Source organism: Nothobranchius furzeri, chromosome 16 (assembly GCF_043380555.1).
Source record: "Nothobranchius furzeri strain GRZ-AD chromosome 16, NfurGRZ-RIMD1, whole genome shotgun sequence".
Classification (NCBI taxonomy): Eukaryota; Metazoa; Chordata; class Actinopteri; order Cyprinodontiformes; family Nothobranchiidae; genus Nothobranchius; species Nothobranchius furzeri.
Genome location: NC_091756.1, coordinates 32,857,884 through 32,875,188, shown reverse-complemented (window position 1 = coordinate 32,875,188; position 17,305 = coordinate 32,857,884). Strand labels below are relative to the sequence as shown.

The 17,305-nt window shown below is 42.2% G+C and overlaps 2 protein-coding genes across 2 annotated transcripts; one reads left to right on the top strand and one right to left on the bottom strand.

Annotated features, from left to right (window-relative positions):
• Window positions 1-24: 24 nt before the first annotated feature.
• On the bottom strand, window positions 25-4,088 carry eme2 (essential meiotic structure-specific endonuclease subunit 2). The gene is made up of 8 exons (XM_015963375.3): window positions 3,633-4,088; window positions 3,106-3,227; window positions 2,943-3,035; window positions 2,753-2,871; window positions 2,592-2,670; window positions 2,293-2,408; window positions 2,015-2,204; window positions 25-352 (listed from the first exon to the last, which is right to left on the bottom strand). Exons 1-8 carry the CDS (start codon window positions 3,991-3,993, stop codon window positions 197-199), a joined length of 1,236 nt encoding a protein of 411 aa, XP_015818861.1. The 5' UTR covers window positions 3,994-4,088; the 3' UTR covers window positions 25-196.
• Window positions 4,089-7,273: 3,185 nt separating this feature from the next.
• si:dkey-220f10.4 (tubby protein homolog) lies at window positions 7,274-15,989 on the top strand. The gene is made up of 12 exons (XM_015963376.3): window positions 7,274-7,453; window positions 10,895-11,054; window positions 11,172-11,402; window positions 11,486-11,623; window positions 11,723-11,869; window positions 11,943-12,103; window positions 12,184-12,345; window positions 12,469-12,581; window positions 15,086-15,200; window positions 15,286-15,384; window positions 15,453-15,624; window positions 15,711-15,989. Exons 1-12 carry the CDS (start codon window positions 7,412-7,414, stop codon window positions 15,842-15,844), a joined length of 1,674 nt encoding a protein of 557 aa, XP_015818862.3. The 5' UTR covers window positions 7,274-7,411; the 3' UTR covers window positions 15,845-15,989.
• The last annotated feature ends 1,316 nt before the right edge of the window (window positions 15,990-17,305 follow it).

The following is a 17,305-nucleotide window of genomic DNA, read 5'->3' as shown; positions in this document are numbered from 1 at the left end:
ACACAATAAAAAAAATGTAAGAACTTTTTGTCTTTTTTTCCACACAGAAACAAAATAATGTAGCTGAAGGTTTCACCCTGAGGAAACAACTATTTCTTTACATTTCTAGCCCAAAGAAATGTGCATAAAAGTTGTTGGCTTGTAAGCACCAAAGAGAAAAAGGAGTTTCATGATCCTGGGTTTTCAATGTGCCGTATTAGTCCAGGACCAGTTGAGGGTTCTGGGCTGTGAAGCAGCGGTACAGTCTGGCTGAAATCTCGGCTCCGATCCGCCTCTCTCTGCCTTCGGTTTTCACCAAGAGTCCAGTCAGCATTCCTTTTCTTTCCACTTCTGATCCCAAGTTCTGGTAAGTCTTTAAAACAAAACAAAAAAAAAACATCTGTGTTACATCTTCTGTACAAACTATAGTAGCATTTGACTAAAGACTAAAACTAGACAGAATTGTCACTTGGAAGCTGAGACAAGACACGCGCCACCTTTTGGCTGACTGGAGTACACGTTTCAAGCCTCACCCCCTCCATTTAAACAAATGCAACACAATTTATAACAAATTTGTTTAGTTTTAAAATCACCTTCAGTTAGGACTGCTGATTTATGCAAAAATAAATCATAATCACAATGTAGTACAGTGCTGATTAAAATTAGCATGGTCCGCGTTGCCGGCAGTAACTCTAAAGAGTTAGACGCCGCCAAGGCTGCCCTTTGTCTCCAATTCTGTTCATAACGTTTATAGACGGGACTTCTAGGTGCAGCCAGGTGTTGAGGAGGTCCGTTTTGGTGGCCTGAGGATCGGGTCTCTGATGATGTGGTCCTGTTGGCTTCATCAGAGCGTGATCTCCGGCTCTCACTGGAGCGGTTCGCAGCTGGGATGAGAATCAGCTCCTCTAAATCTGAGACCATGGTCTTGAGTCGGAAAAGGGTAGAATGCCTTTTCCAGGTCAGGGATGAGGTCCTACCCCAAGTGGAGGAGTTTATCTCTGGGTCTTGCTCACGAGTGAGGGAAAGCGATGCGGGTGTTGCGCCGATCTGTCATGTGAAAGAAGAGAGCCGAGCTAGAAGGCAAAGCTCTTGATTTATCGGTCGATCCACGTTCCTACCCCTCACCGACGGTCACGAGCTTTGGGTGGTGACTGAAAGAACAGGATCGTGGGTACAAGCAAGAGTTTTCTCCACAGGGTGACTGGGCCCTCCGTTAGAGATAGGGTGAGAAGCTTGGTCAGCCGGGAGGGACTCGGAGTAGATCCGCTGTTCCTGCACATGGAGAGGAGCCAGTTGAGATGGCTCGAGCATCTGGTCAGGATGCCTCCCTGGTGAGGTTTTTCAGGCACATCCCACCAGGAAGAGACTCAAGGGAAGGCCTAGGACACGCTGGAGGGACTTTCTCAGTTGGCTGGAGAACGCCATGGCCCAAGTGGCAGGGGAGAGGGATGTCTAGTTCTCTCTGCCTAGGCTTATGCCCCCGCGACCCGACCCTGGATAGTGGCCGATAATGGATGGATGGCATGCCAAGCTAGGGAAAAGTTACAAATGAAGTTCATTCCTGTAAGCAAGAATAAGCTACGGATGCAAAAATGTAACATGTGTCATACGCTCATGAGTGTTGCTGTCCTTGTGGCCTCCAGAGGAGCCAGTAGGCATGACAAATTAAGGTTGTGCTTTCAAAGTGGAATGTGACTAAATTACTTTGATAATTGTGTTTTTTTTATTATCGTGTTTTATGAACATTATAAACTCAACAGCAGTGCTATTAAGGCAGAGAAAAGCTCAGCATGTCAGAGTGCAAAAATATGCACAACCAAACATGTGGAGGTCATAATACAAAATAATGGAGTTGTATTCTTTTGACAAACATACTTTGCCATTGTGTTTTGCCCTTGTTCGTTCGTTGCTGAATTTTTACAGCACAGGCTGAAAACAAGATATTTTAGTTTTAGTTTTGCACAGTGGAAGCAGGCAGACACCTCGTCTACCTTTATTTACAGTTTATGATTCAGAATTGTTTGGCCAGAGGTACCTGCAGAAGCGTTTGAGGAGACGGGAATGATGCAGCCACAGCGGAGGCTATGGCAGGGCTGATTCTGTTCAGCTGCTGGATCTGCCTGCTCCAGACCTGACCGAGCCCTGAGCCATCCCTCTCCACGCGAACCCCAGCAGCCCATGCACCGTCCACACAGAACGGCAGCTCTGATTGCTCCGTCAGGAGTCTGCAGGAAGAGGTGGGGTACATTTTATTAGCTCGGCCCTTAGTTTGTCTATTTCACAATCACTGAAACGGATTTTAGGGCGCAATACTTGAAAGGACGTTTTGACAATGCTTTGGTGATGGTGCCCACATGGTCAGTGACGTCCTGCCAGCTGTCCAGGAACACAACCGAGATGTTCTGGTAGAGTTGGAGGTACACAACAACCTAGAGATAGTGGTTAGAATTATAACTAAGATCACAGAACACAAACCCCCCCCCCCCCCCCCCCCCAGGAAGTGGAATACATAACAGAACACCTACTAAAATTCCCTCTGGGACTAATAAAGTATCTTTGATTGATTAAAAGATGATGTAAGTCAAGAAAAAATATGTTAATCCCTAACTGACCTCCTCTGCGTCCAGGTTCTCCATTACCAGTTTGGATCGTAGCATTTGCTCAGGAAAATGCCCCCCATGAGCTTTTGTCCTGTTGGTAAATCAGTACTGGTAATTTAAAGGCATGCCACTGCAGAAATTACATAAACTAGGGCACAGGAAGTCACACAGACCTGTGATCTTCCTCATCATCCATCACCAACATTGTCACCACCTTCATGGGATTCTGGTTGAGACACTCCAAAAGAGGATGAGGGACAGTCCATTTCTTCTCCGCTTGATTGTCCAACATCTACATGTCAAAGGGGACAACACTGTAAATGCTGCCCTCTTCCTGAGGAAGGAATTTAAAAGCTCCATCACCTTTTTTACTGAGATCACGATATCCAAGAAGTCATTCAGAGTCAGAACCAGAACAATCTGATCTTCCTCCACAGAGGTCCAACCTTCCTCCTCCTGCGCACATGTGAAGACAAGTGGAGAATATTGTTGTTTTTTTCTTTAGTTTGATGAGTCAGCTTTCTACCTGAGCAAAGTCGCTGGTCCAGGTGATGCTGTGTGCAATCTGCTGGCTTTGAATGGAAAACCTGCACTCCAACGCAGTCAGAGAGTCCAGAAGGAGGTCTGAGCCACTTAGCTGCAAAAGAGCTGCAGAAACAAAAGCTCAAAGATAAAATAAGTCTGCATACCTATACTATTTCAGTAGCTTGTGGAAATCATAACCAGATTTAGATCTCTCTCAAAGTTTATACATTCAGATAATCAGATCATCCTTTTTTAGTTGTTTGAAGGTCAATGTGGTATTTTGTAGTCTATTCAACCAAATTATAATTTTATTCTGCTTTGTTTTATCTTAATTCCATATTTTATTAACTAGATATTTTTTCTTTCTGACAAATCATTGCAAAGAGAATTTGGAGGAGAAACAGACTAAAAATAACTTAACTCTAACTTTAAACTAGTATTAAAATAAAATATTTTTGATGATTGAAGGAATCTGTACATTGCTGGATGAGCGTCGACTTTCCCACAGCACCAGAAGGCAGCACCTACCAGGCTCAATGCAGACAGTCAGAAGCTTGATGTAGTTTTCTGGCCGGAGATGGTTTACCCTCTCGGCAGCTTCTCTCCTCCTCTGCTGCTCCTGCTTCCTCTCCTCTTTCTCCTGAGCTTTAACTGCCCTCTGTCTCTCTCTCGCCTCTTTTCTCGCCTTAATTCTCTGCCTCTCCGCTTCTATCTCTTCCTTGGTGCGGCGTTTCCGCGCAGGACTCTGCGTTTCTGCATAATTGCTGTTAGCTTGTGACGCGGTGAGAGATTTGCTCCTCTCGTCGCGATTTAAACCAAATTTTTGCTCAGCATCACTCTCCTCAGATTCAGATATTTCCCACTCTCTACCTCTGCGTAAAACTGACATTTCACATGTTTTACACAACGAGAGGAGCAGCTTTGTTTTCGTCTTTAACGGCGATGGTGTTCGTCGAGGGACAAACCTTCCAAAACGCGATGTTCCTTTAATTTGAGAGGAACACGGTTGAAACAGCTATGGGATTAGATTTGTGCCAATAGGATCAAGAAAAAAACACTTTGAAGATCAAACAAATATTAAGACATTGAGAGAGAAAAAAAATGTTTCAAAAGAAAAACTTACGATCTGAATCAGATTCTTAAAATGATCAAGAAAAACACTTTGATGGTCAAACAAAAATTAAGAAATTGACAAAACAAAAATATTGACTAAAGGAAAAAAAATGTTTCTAAAGTAAAACTTACTACCTGAATCAACTTCTTAAAATGAGTAACAAAGTATGTTTCCTTTTTCTGTTTGCCTCTATGTGTTTTTGTTATCAGTTTCCTTAGTTTCGTTCTCGTTGCTCACAGCTTTGCTCTCACTACCAGATTTGCACTTACACTTTCTGGCTTTCTCCTTTGCAATCCCTGAGTTTTTGGTTGCAATTCTGACACAACCCTTTTGGGTGGGTGGGACTTCAGAGAAGTCCTCTCCCATAGGACAGTGGTTTCTCTTGAGTGACAGTTCAGTGACCCGGAAGTGATGTAGCCTCCATTACTTTTTTTTTCCACCTCGGTCAACAACATGAATTTTGAGCCCCAAACATGTTATTTCTGCTGTCTGTGGTGTCTACTAAGGATCTATGGCTTGCTTAGCAGCTAGCTAGTGAGCTAACGTCTGGTTAAAACCAACTTAAAAAGTGGCTTAACTTACATATTAACTAAGAAAAGATTAAATATATTATCAATACTCACTTTAGATCCTTGGAGTTAAAAGTTAAATTTCTGAGATTAAAGTCTCTTTCTTTTCTTTTTTTGTTTGTTTATGTTTTCAGTGGCCCTAATCCTCTTCTGTGGTATGATGACTCCATCATCAGAGTTCTCCGGTGTTGCCGGTGTTAACTTTTGTTTTTTCACCCTCTGGCAGACATAAGCTGTTACTAACCACATCACTCATGAAGCATCTCCTCTCCTTCTTGTGTGCTCATGGGTTCCATAAACGAAAAGAAAAATCAATGTAAGTAAATGGGACTATAAGGGGTTTTCTCTGGTCCACTTTGCCTTATCCCCCGAATCATGCACATGCTGTACTTCAATTTAAATGATAAATAATTATAATTATAAATGATAAATAATTATAAATACAAATATCAATGTCTGTCATGCATTTGGGATGTGTAATTAAAAAGACTACAAATCAGACGTTGCATATATGACGTCATATCAGAATCTCTTCAGCTGCTGGTTTTCTCCTCCTTCTTTTGTCCTGGAACAAAGATGCGAATCTTGCAGCATTTTTTCTTCTTCTTGTCTCGTTTGAGGTTGTAAATTTGGTCAGACAAGCAGTTGGAGTCCATTAAGCGTCATCAAACAAAACCTGAACAAACTGTAGCTGTCTGTCAAAAATAAGAGCTTTCTTGGCATCTAAATGTGTCTTTAAAATCTATGGACAACATATTTTAAATTCATGGCACATATCAAACGGGATCAGAAAATAACTTTTATCGGTCCTTAGACTCCCATTCGGATTTTTTTGCCAGTATGCCTTGGTTCGAAAGTAATTGGGGTCGTGGCTTAGGCTCACTATAACACTGTGGGTGTCCAGTGACAATTTGATGGCTGCTGACTCTGCTTACAGCCTGTTGGTTCTCTTTGCCATGTTTAAAACTGTCAATCATGGCTTTCTTATAACCAGACTCTGTGATGTTGTTGGAATGATTTTAATCAGATTTTCATGTTATCTTTCTGACAGAAGTTTTAATGTTTCCATAAATCTGTTGCAATCTGTACAAAGACCTGTCACCTGGGGTACCCCAGGGGTCTGTTTTGGGTCCAGTCCTTTTCCTTTTATTTTTGCTCCCCCTCAAGCGATCTATTGTATTATTTCTATGCTGTTGACAAAAAAATGTACTGTCCCATTGGTTCAAATGAGCTCCGTAAATTATCTTTACTAATCACCTTGACTGATATAAAACAGTCGTGGAAAGAAAACTACTTAAGTTTGAACATAAACAAAACTGAGGTTTACATAGTAGCACTGGAAAAGGATACCCTCAGTAATAAGCAGCCCAAGACTGGAAAGGATCATTCATGCCTGGATTAGGGCAACAGTCTTTTAGCTGTTCTAAATATTTAGCAGCAAAAAAGCTTAGAGCTGCTGCGAAATCCTGCTGCAAAGCTGTTGTCTGAAGTTATGAACGACTCACTTCTCATATCCTGGCCTCCCTTCAATGGCTCACTGACAATTTAGAGTTCATTTTAAGATCCTAACCATAACCTTTAAAGCCTTACATGGCCAAGCTTCCTCCTATAGCTGACCTGCTGCAGATCCACACTCCCAAACGCTGCCTGAGATCACCAGTTCAGATGTTCCCGGTGGTCCTAAAAACTGGGTAAAATCTTGTGGAGATCGATCCTTTAAGGCTATGGCTCCGAGATTGTGAAACACTCTTTTCCTCTCTATCTGCAGTGCACATTCACTTAGTGTGTTTAAAGCCTTTTGAAGGCTTGGCTTTTTAGACGAGTTTTTACATATTTTTGTTTATTGTCACATTCCATCTCACTCATGAGTGTTGCTTCTTTATTTTATTACATTTTATTCTGTTTTACTGTGAAGAACTTTGTGATTTTTTTATCTGTGAAAAGTGCTTTACAAATAGTTTACTGTCTTACTTACAGTAGATGACTGTTTTCTTAAAACGTCTCCATTTTTAAAAGATCAATAATCATGCAAACGCTCGTTTATAAACCTTTAACTAGCTATTAAGGTTATTTGCATTTAATGCTATGGATTTTTTAAAGCAAAGATTAGCAGCAAAACAAGCTCTCTATAGCTCTTTTTACCAATCTGGTAAGAATTTACTAATATACCACCCCCCACCCACCCAGCTTCTAGCTTTTGTTTGTTGTTTCAGCGGGTCTCTGAATGAGGACAAGACTGAAATTCAGAGCAGCTTTGGTCTTAACGTGATGCAGACTGGAATAAGAGTGGCATAAGCAGAGCATCACCCTCCTGTTTCCCCTCCCTCAACAGGTCTTATAGCATCCCCATCCATGCTGTGATGGCTGTGCAGTGTTGTTTAAGAACTTGATCCCTTTTAATCCACTTTGCCGTCTGCTGCATGCAGGTGGACAGACTACCAGATGGATCTGGGTGGCACAAACACCCGCGTCTGTATTTAACTATGTCGAAGGATGCGTCTTCAGGACAAAATCAGCCAGTTTAGTCCCAGTGAACACTGACGGCGTGCTACAGCTGCTGTGCGTGTAGATATTCTACTCATCTTCTGATTTATCTGCTACAAAGTGTGAGTCTTTGTCCAGCTATGAACGACGCTGATATACGACAGCAGAAGCTGGAAAACCAGGTGATGCCATTTTTTATATATAATTTTACTTATTTTTATATTTATGGTTTTATCTGTGAATTTTTGCTTGCAAGAATTAAATCACTACTTTTCAGAAGACTTCCACACTGGTTTGGATGCAGAAACTTTCCTCGGGCTGTTTACATTAATTATTAATTTGTTTATATTTTACACATTTTTTTAAAGCAAACATGACACAGCTAATTTCATTTAAACGAATTAATGCTTAGAAGTGAGGCAGAACTTTACCAAAAAAAGTATTAGTGTTTTGCTTTTGAAACTCAATGAAGATTCCTGCTCGAATTTTAACGGTACATATTTACATGAACAGATATGTTCCTTTAGTAGTAAATGGATTTCAACACATGTACGGTATTCACTTTTGCCCATGATTTGGCTTGATTTGTTGACATTTCATTTATTTCAAAATTGTAGCATATTTTATATGTGATTTTATTCTTCATTTTACTTTGCTGTTATTCTCAAGTTACACATTGTAGCACTTAGGTCAGCATTGTTATTATAAAGGTGCAATATGTAAGCCTTCTATGGTGAAATCATCCCAAAACAGTCCAATGTCAGATTTATGCTGTAAGAAAGGTTACACTGACATACATTTCATTCTCAGGCAGTGGGGAGAATTCAGTTTTTCTCCTTTCAAAATAAATGAAGGAAGGAGCTTCTGTTTACCATCATTGAGTGTGAGGTTGCCATGTCTTCTGCAAGCTAACGCTGCAGCACAAGCATTTGTGATTCGACTACGGCCGGCAAAAAGCTCCAGAGCTGTTTAAAGTACTGACGCCAGTAACAAGAACGACCCAAAAGTAATTTCTAAGAAGCTACGGCATCTTTATCTTTTACTCTAATATCTTGTGAAGCAGGCTTGAGGCTAACATTGAGCTAACAATGCTAACAGTGAATTAGAAGCAAATATTTGGCCCTAAAAATATCTCAAACAAATTTTTCAATAACCAACAACTTAATATTACAGTATGTGTGAAGTGAATAGTGAGTCAGTGGTGGTGTTTTACTTCCTTTAATGAGTCGTTCAGAACTAGAATTATACACTCAACAAAAATATAAACGCAACACCTTTGTTTCTGCTCCGATTTTTCATGAGATGGACTTAAAGATCCAAAATTAATTCCAGATACACAATGTTACCATTTCTCTCAAACACTGTTCAGAAATCAGTCTAAATGTGTGATAGTGAGCACCTGTGCTTTGCTGAGATAATCCATCCCACCTCACAGGTGTGCCACATCAAGATGCTGATCCAACATCATGAGTAGTGCACAGGTGTACCTTATACGACCCACAGTAAAAGGCCACCCTGGAATGTGCAGTTTTGTCTCACAGCAAAATGCCACTGATGCCACAAGCATTGAGGGAGCGTGCAGTTGGCATGCTGACAGCAGGAATGTCAACCAGATCTGTTGCTTGTGCATTGAATGTTCATTTCTCCACCATAAGCCGTCTCCAAAGGCGTTTCAGAGAATATGGCAGTACATCCAACCGGCCTCACAACCGCAGATGACATGTAACCACACCAGCCCAGGACCTCCACATCCAGCAGGTTCACCTCCAAGATCGTCTGAGACCAGCCACTCAGACAGCTGCTGAAACAATTGGTTTGCATAACCAAACAATTTCTGCACAAACTGTCAGAAACTGTCTCAGGGAAGCACAACTGCATGCTTGTCGTCCTCATTGGGGTCTTGACCTGACTCCAGCTCGTCGCCGTAACAGACTTGAGTGGGCAAATGCTCACATTCAATGGCGTCTGGCATGTTGGAGAGGTGTTCTCTTCACGGATGAATCTCGATTTACATTGTTCAGGGCAGATGGCAGACAGCGTGTGTGGTGTTGTGTGAGTGAGCGCTTTGCTGATGTCAATGTTGTGGATCGAGTGGCCCATGGTGGTGGTGGGGTTATGGTATGGGCAGGCATCTGTTATGGACGAAAAACACAGGTGCATTTTATTGATGGCATTTTGAATGCACAGAGATACCGTGATGAGATCCCGTGGCCCATTGTTGTACTGTACATCCATTAACATCACCTCATGTTTCAGTAAGATAATGCACGGCCCCATGTTGCAAGGATCTGTACACAATTCTTGGAAGCTGAAAATATCCCAGTTCTTGCATGGCCATCATACTCACCGGACATGTCACCCATTGAGCATGTTTGGGATGTGCTTGACCGGCGTATACGACAGCGTGTACCAGTTCTCACTAATATACAACAACTTTGCACAGCCATTGAAGAGGAGTGGACCAACCTTCCACAGGCCACAACTGACAATCTGATAAACTATGCAAAGAAGATGTGTTGCACTGCATGACGCAAATAGTGGCTACACCAGATACTGACCAGTTCTGAGTCCCCAGACCCCCAATAAAGCAAAAACTTATTGTGGGCAGTATAAGGTACACCTGTGAGGTGGGATGGATTATCTCAGCAAAGCAGAAGTGCTCACTATCACACATTTAGACTGATTTGTGAACAATGTTTGAGAGAAATGGTAATATTGTGTATCTGGAATGAATTTTAGATGTTTAAGTCCATCTCATGAAAAATCGGAGCAGAAACAAAGGTGTTGCGTTTATAATTTTGTTGAGGTGTAATTTGGGGCAGCAGTAGCTCAGGAGGTTGAGCGGGTTGTACAGTAATCGAAAAGTTGCAGGTTCAGTCTTGGCTCTGGATAGAGAATTCTGTTGTTGTGTTTTTGGGCAAGACACTTAACCCACCTTGCCTGCTGGTGGCGGTTGTAGGGACTGTTGGCACCTGTGCTCGGAAGACTCGCCCCTGTCAGTGCGCCCCAGGGTAGCTGTAGCTACATTGTAGATCATCACCATCAGCGTGTGAATGTGTGTGTGGAATGGATGAATGATATATTGTAGTGTGAAGCATTTTGGAGTCTGAGTTTTTAAGCTATACAAATGTGGGTCATTTATCATTCAAAACAACAAGCTGACAGCAAGATGGCAAACAACAACACTTCCTCTATGCTGGAGGCCTATTAACATAATAAGTGTCACAAGTGCTCCTACCATAAAATACCCAAGAGTGCTAACACTAGATATGACGATGTGTTCACTTAGAGTGTATGACTCGTCTTTGCTTGTTATCTAGAATCTTCTGGTGCTGATCTGTAACAGAACAGGAGTGAGAGTGATTGCAGTAACCAAATGTTACCACAGGATGTCATTTTGACTTCATTTCTACATATTGCACCTTTACAGTGTGTTATAAAGTTTAGCTGAGTTGTCATAAGCATCAAAATGCTGTGATTTATTACAAACCAAGCAGTTTCAACATCGACAATATACTATATGACTAATAATAATAATAATTATTATTATTATTATTATTATTACATCAATTCTTGTTTGTAGACAGAGTTTTGATACAGTGGTCTTCTTTATCCCCCCACAGCAAGCTCTTTTATTGAAAAAGCAGCAGAAGAAGAGGGCTGACACTCAAATGGTGGTGGCAAACTGGGATACTCGCCAAAAGATTCGAAAACACAAAGTTATCAAATCTGATGAGACACCTCTGCTGATCTGTCAGTCTCTGAGCAATGCCTCTCTAAGTGGTTAGTATTTGATTTTTACAAAACAAATTCATACATTGATCTTAATTAAAATAAACTTAAAAAATGACTTGTCAGCTGTGACGAACCAAAGTTTCATTGTTTTTGTTTGTCCTGAAGATCAAGTGGAACACGCCCATGACAACCCACTGGACGAGATCGTGTTGGATGACAGCCGCATGAATGCAAACATGGCTCCAGATAACATGCCTCTGGAGAAGCCCGTTACTCCAAAGTCAATGAATTTAGAGGTAGACAGAGAGCCTGAAGTCAGCTGTGATGGGGACAAAGAAGCTTCCACAGAGGTGAAAAAGACAAAAAAGAAAGATCTGAAAAGCGAGAAAGCAAAACGTACGATTTTTTTCTCATCTTCTGAAAAGTTAGAAGGCACTTTGCTTTGACTAAATATTAAAAACAACTAACACATTTTGCAGAGGCAGAACAGAATGAGGAGGAGGTAGAAAACAATAAAGATAAAGCAAAAAAGGAGAAGAAAAACAAGAAAAGGCACAAAGTTCAAGAGTCTGTGGATGTGCAGAGGACAAACAAGACAACCAAACAGGAGCGCAAAAGTAATGATCAGTATTGCACCATGAAATTTATGACATTTTTACCATGTGTTGCCTCCGATTAGGGGTTTATATTACATCTAATGTTTTCATGATTTGCAGAAAAGCATCTGCAGGAAGATTCAACTCCTGAGACAGAGTCAGTGGTGGAAACAAGGAGTCCGGAGAAGAAATGCGACGATGAGGACGAGAAGGGGCCTCAGGAGTCCATTCCTCCATCACCTGAGAAGAAAGAAACACTGGACACATGTGAGTGAGGACTTGGTCTGACTTATCTAACAGTCAGATTGAATAATTAATGTTTTTGTCCTTACGTTCACAGCCAGGTGTCAAATAAGTGACGAAAGCAAAGACGAGGACACCCAAGAAAAAGAGAAAAAAGAAAAAAAGTCCACCAAAGTGGATAAAACCACATCAAGGCTGGCTTCACTCAACTCCAACTACAGAGAGACTTCATCATCAGGCAGTGAACAGAACGACAGAGTGAGAAAACACCAGTGAAAACACTATACCCGAAAAAAATCTAAACGGCAGAGTAAACTGTTTCCTCTCTCTCGTCTCAGTTGTCCTCTCCAGTGTCAGTGGAGGACCTGGAGAGGTTTGCTTTATGTCCTGCTCCCAGAGACGTGACGATCCAGTGCAGAGTCACCAGGGACAGGAGGGGCATGGAGAAGGCCATTTACCCAACTTACTACCTCCACATGGAGAAAGAAGACGGGAAGAGGGTCAGCAAATCCTTACTGCGTCGTTATTCACATTGTTGTTGTTTTATTTATTTTTTTATTTCTGCTGTCTAATTAAGTTCTCCTTGTTTTGTGTTTCATCTCCTTTTTGTTCTCACCCCAAAGGTGTTTCTGATGGCAGGCAGAAAAAGAAAGAAGAGCAAAACTTCTAACTATCTCATTTCCATTGACCCAACAAATCTGTCTAAAGAAACAAACTCCTACATTGGAAAACTTAGGTACAACACCATTTATAACTCAAGCCATATCAAATGCTAAAACAGAGGTATTTGCAACTACTTTAAAATACCTCATCATGTGAAAAAGGTAACAAGATGTAGTAAAAAAAACAAAACAAAAAAAAAACAGCTTTCAGAACCGTCCCTTTGTTGTGATCATGTCTGCTTTTATTGTGCAAATCTCTGTTTGCAGTGGGGCCAGTTAGCATCAAAAATAGCATGTCTAGTTAAGCTATATTTTCTGGATAAAAGGGAGTTAAGCCTTCTAGAAAATGTGGCTGAATGTTCCAAGAGTACCCAAAGGCTACTGAAACAACCTCAAAATCACCAGACTGACCATGTGAGTGATGAGACGTTGATAAGTCCCCTGGTACGCTGAGAGCTTTTTGTTCTGGCCTTGCTACCTCTTCACTACAACAGTCTGGTTTAGCGTCCACTTCCCTGCAGATTTTACCCCAATCTACCTGTAAATCCCTCACCCTCTCGCAACACCTGGAGTTGGCAGTCCATCTTTTCCGGTCAAGAACCCAAGGCCTTGGATTTGGAGATGTTGGTCCTCATCCCAGCTGCTTCACACTCCCACTGAACCTCCCCACACAGTGAGAGAGACGATATTTTTCTGCAGCCAAACTCAACACCTTCCGCTCCACAGCTAGAGACCAGTGACAAAGGGCAGCTCTGGCAGAGCTCTCACCATAAACAGGTCTAACTTATTTCTCACTACAGAGGCTAAGAGGGCCAGCCACCATATACTTCCTGAGTGCCCCCTACAGGGTGCCCTCTGGGGGTCAGTCATTAGCCTTCTCCAGATTTCCATAACACATTGCCTTCTCTTTTATCTGAGTTTGAGTTTGACTGGATCCTCCTCTCCAGTACCTTGGAGACCTTAGTTGGAACACACCCTCTGGTTCTCTTTCTTAAAAAGTTTAGCCGCTTACACATTGACTACGTTTACATGCAGCCAATATCCGGGTTATGATCGGGTTAAGGTCGGTATTCGGGTTTCTGAGTTGATCAGAATAACCCGTTTACAAGCATAAATAGGAAGAGTTACCCCTAACTTGCATAACCCGATTTAAATGCGGACGTTGGGGTAGCGTCAGGACGTATGGACTACGTCCAGACGCAATATGCGTCATTTACGGTTCTTCTTGTTCCGGTATCCGTGAAAACAACAACATGTTTCCCAGTTCGGAAGAGATAGCGACCGCGTTTGTTTGCGCTTTAGTTTCCTCGTCTCTCCAAATGTGTGCTGCTGAGCCGCGACTCGCCATGCTGCTCCCAACTTGTTGTTTACTTCCGGTGTTCTGGCGCATACAAGACGTCTCGCTACTCAAAAGATCAAGACTCCTTGCGAACAGAGCATGCGCAGAACACACGCCTTGATGGGGATATCCCGATATGCGTTTACACGACCAAACATTCGGGTTAGAAAAGGGTTACCCCAGGTGTAGTTACCGGGTTTTTAAAAACCCGGTTATGAGCATATCCAGGTTTTTGGCGGTGTTTACATGGACCTGCGGAACCGCGTTATTGTGAATATTCGGGTTTTAAAAGGGTTACTGGCTGCATGTAAACGCACTGATTAGCATCAGGTACGGCACCAAATGGGGCTGGAATTTGGTTTCAAACAAGGGTCAGATATGCGTTTTCGGTTCCGAGGCGACTCTGTTTTTCAGACCTCCTCCCCGGTGGTCCAGCTGGGACCAAGGTGACGCTACGGACTGAGCCAGCAGGGGTACCCGTATGTGCGATTCAATTTCATGCTGCAGGCTGTAAACAAGTAAACATCTCTGTCTGTAGCATGGAGCTCCCACTCAGAGGGAACGGGAGAAGGAAGACACACACAGCAAATTAAAAAAATTATGTGGTTCAGAGTCTCTAGAAGCAACACAGCTTGCCCATCTTTGTTTATCTTATTATGGAGGACACCACACGGACTTTCCCACGCATCTAAAAAGCTGCCCACGGGCCCAGGGATTTCCACATTCCAGAGAAATCCTTCAGAACTTATGTGAACACTACAACACCCGTTTGAGATCGAACTGATGCTATCCTCCCCCAACCGTACCGACGTTAATATGTAAGCAGCATTGATGCCCACCCCAGTCTGCCGCTCCACAAGCACCACCCCCAATAACCACGCAATGTTGCAGAGGCGTGTCAACAATACAGTTCTACAACATCTAGAGATACCAAGGCTAAACACCTCGTCAACACCATGGATTTGCCACTGTTTAGATGTTAGACCTCAGAATTTAGTCGATCCATCTCCATGTCTTCTGGCTCCAGTTTCTTTCTGGAGGATGTGTTAGTAGGATTCAAGAACTCCCCCAAATTATTTTTCTCATCATCTTATTATATCTGTAGCAGCTCCACCACCAAAACTGACCTTCTGCACATTAATCTTTTCCAAATTCAATCTTTTAACAGTTTCTTCCAAACCCGTTTATAACATTTGCATCTTCTTGTTTTTTTTCTTTAATTACCTTTTTGTGCTTTAGGTCCAATGTTCTGGGTACAAAGTTCACAGTTTATGATGGAGGGGAGAACCCAGAGAAAAAGCCCTTCATCAAGGAGAGTGAGTCACTGAGGCAAGAACTGGCTGCCATATGCTACGTGAGTCCTAAACAGAAACGCTCCTGTTACACAACACATAAATTAGAAATAAAAAATAAAAAAACACTCAATCGTGATGTTCCAGGAAACGAACGTGCTGGGATTCAATGGTCCCAGGAAAATGACAGTGATCATTCCTGGCATGTTGGAGAACGACGAAAGAGTGTCGATTCGTCCGAAAAGCGTGAGTATCCAACCTGTGATGCAGACACTTGTGTCTTTTAAAAGATCTGACGTTTTAGTTCCTTCCAGGAGCTTGAGACTCTGCTGGTCCGCCATACCAGTGGTGACAACGACAAACTGGTAACGCTGGTGAACAAGTCTCCCAGCTGGAATGGTCAGACTCAGTCGTATGTGTTGAACTTCCACGGACGTGTAACGCAGGCTTCAGTGAAAAACTTCCAGATCATCCACCCTGACAATGGTACGATGACTTATTCTCCCTTTAAATGAGAAAACCCTTTTGCTTCTGCCCTCACTCGTTCACCAAGCTCTTAATGTCCCTTCCAGAGGATTACATTGTGATGCAGTTTGGCCGTGTGGCGGAGGACGTCTTCTCCATGGATTATAGCTTTCCCATGTGTGCCCTGCAGGCTTTCGCCATCACGCTCTCGTGCTTTGACGGCAAGCTCGCATGCGATTGACCCATGCAGATGAGCCCCAAGTGCTTGACTAGATCTCTGATCTAAATGGAAATTTAAAGCCATGCTCAAAATGTCACACAAGGGTATGTCGATGACACTTTTTGTAAGAATTTTTTTAAATAACAGAAACTTGTACACTTATCCCATAGCGGCTATAATGCGCTGTCCCTGATGTTTATATTTAATATGTTGTTTTGCAAGGACTTTTTGTCGTATTTGTAAGATGTGTGACAAATTTGTGCAATTTGGAAATTGAAGAAATTAAAGTTCTAATTTCAGAAGAAGTGCACCTGTTGGTAGAAGAGGACGCTCATTCGTTTGTTCTCCCGATGGATTATTAATAAAATGTGGGTCTTAAATATTTACTAGTTATTTTTTTCTTCTTATCAGGCTGAAGATGTTCTCCAGAATCCTTATCAGTCTCACTGCGTGTTATTTCATGTCACCCAAAATTTATCATGTGAGATGGTTTACTATCAAAATGGAAAATGGTTTTCTGTCTGAAGCACACCAGCAACAAAACCCAAAAAAACTAAAACCACTACTCCTATCAGATGCAGCAGAACTGCGTGAATTTCATGTCTTGCGTAATGGACACATGATATCTTCCACTGCTCATTTCTGCATTCAGCTTGAAAGATGGGGGACAGGGGACAGTTAGGTTTCAGTAAATGAAAATAGGCCTCAGATATGCTCTGTGGTGAAGTGATCAGAAGCACAGAGATATTTCTGATAGCGACACCCAACTTAAACTCAAATGTTGCCTATCATAATCATCCGACAGAGCGATAGCATGCAACGCTCTGAGAGGTCAAAGAAGTTATTTTAAATTTGAGCCACAAGAGCTTAGTTTGTCGTGTGAAATCTACATTGTAGTTTTGTGTCGATCGAAGTTATGCTGAAGCTCGGGGGGATGAGTACACCACCAAACAAGCACGATCACTAAATCAGAAGCCCCGAAGGAAGCCGTGGGCCTCACTTTCTGCTCTTATCTGCTGCAGAATCACAGCTACACCCAGGCGCCATTCAGTCGAATTTCTGCCAGCGCACAAGAGGTTGCAAAACACTTTTATGTTGCACAGCAGCCAACACAGCAGGGGTCTTGATACGAAATCATAAAACTGGTTTGTCATCAAGTGGGCATCGGTGCACCTGAGATGCATATGTCAAAGGTTATGTTCTATTTACAAAGCCCATCAACACGAACTCCTTCACCGTAGCTTTCAGAAAATAAATCAATGAAAACGGACAAAGAAGAGGGCTACCTGACCAACTGCTGCTGCTCAACGCATTAACCAAGACTGTGTGAGACAGAATTAAAGTGGTCGTTGTTAAGGATGGTCCGGTGTGAAGTATAAAAGAGAAACAAGACTGATCTATTTCTGCAGACATATAACCAGAATGAATCTCATCACAGGTTAAATATTAGTCCACTGTCCACTTTTGAGTTTTCAAAAGTCA

Coding starts and splice junctions, on each gene's coding strand:
- si:dkey-220f10.4 (XM_015963376.3), top strand. CDS start 7,412: ATGAACGACGCTGATATACGACAGCAGAAGCTGGAAAACCAG. Junction 11,870..11,942: donor GAAAGAAACACTGGACACAT/GTGAGTGAGGAC, acceptor TTACGTTCACAG/CCAGGTGTCAAATAAGTGAC. Junction 15,201..15,285: donor AACTGGCTGCCATATGCTAC/GTGAGTCCTAAA, acceptor GTGATGTTCCAG/GAAACGAACGTGCTGGGATT.
- eme2 (XM_015963375.3), bottom strand. CDS start 3,993: ATGTCAGTTTTACGCAGAGGTAGAGAGTGGGAAATATCTGAATCTGAG. Junction 2,671..2,752: donor GATGATGAGGAAGATCACAG/GTCTGTGTGACT, acceptor ATTTACCAACAG/GACAAAAGCTCATGGGGGGC. Junction 2,409..2,591: donor AGAACCTGGACGCAGAGGAG/GTCAGTTAGGGA, acceptor CACTATCTCTAG/GTTGTTGTGTACCTCCAACT.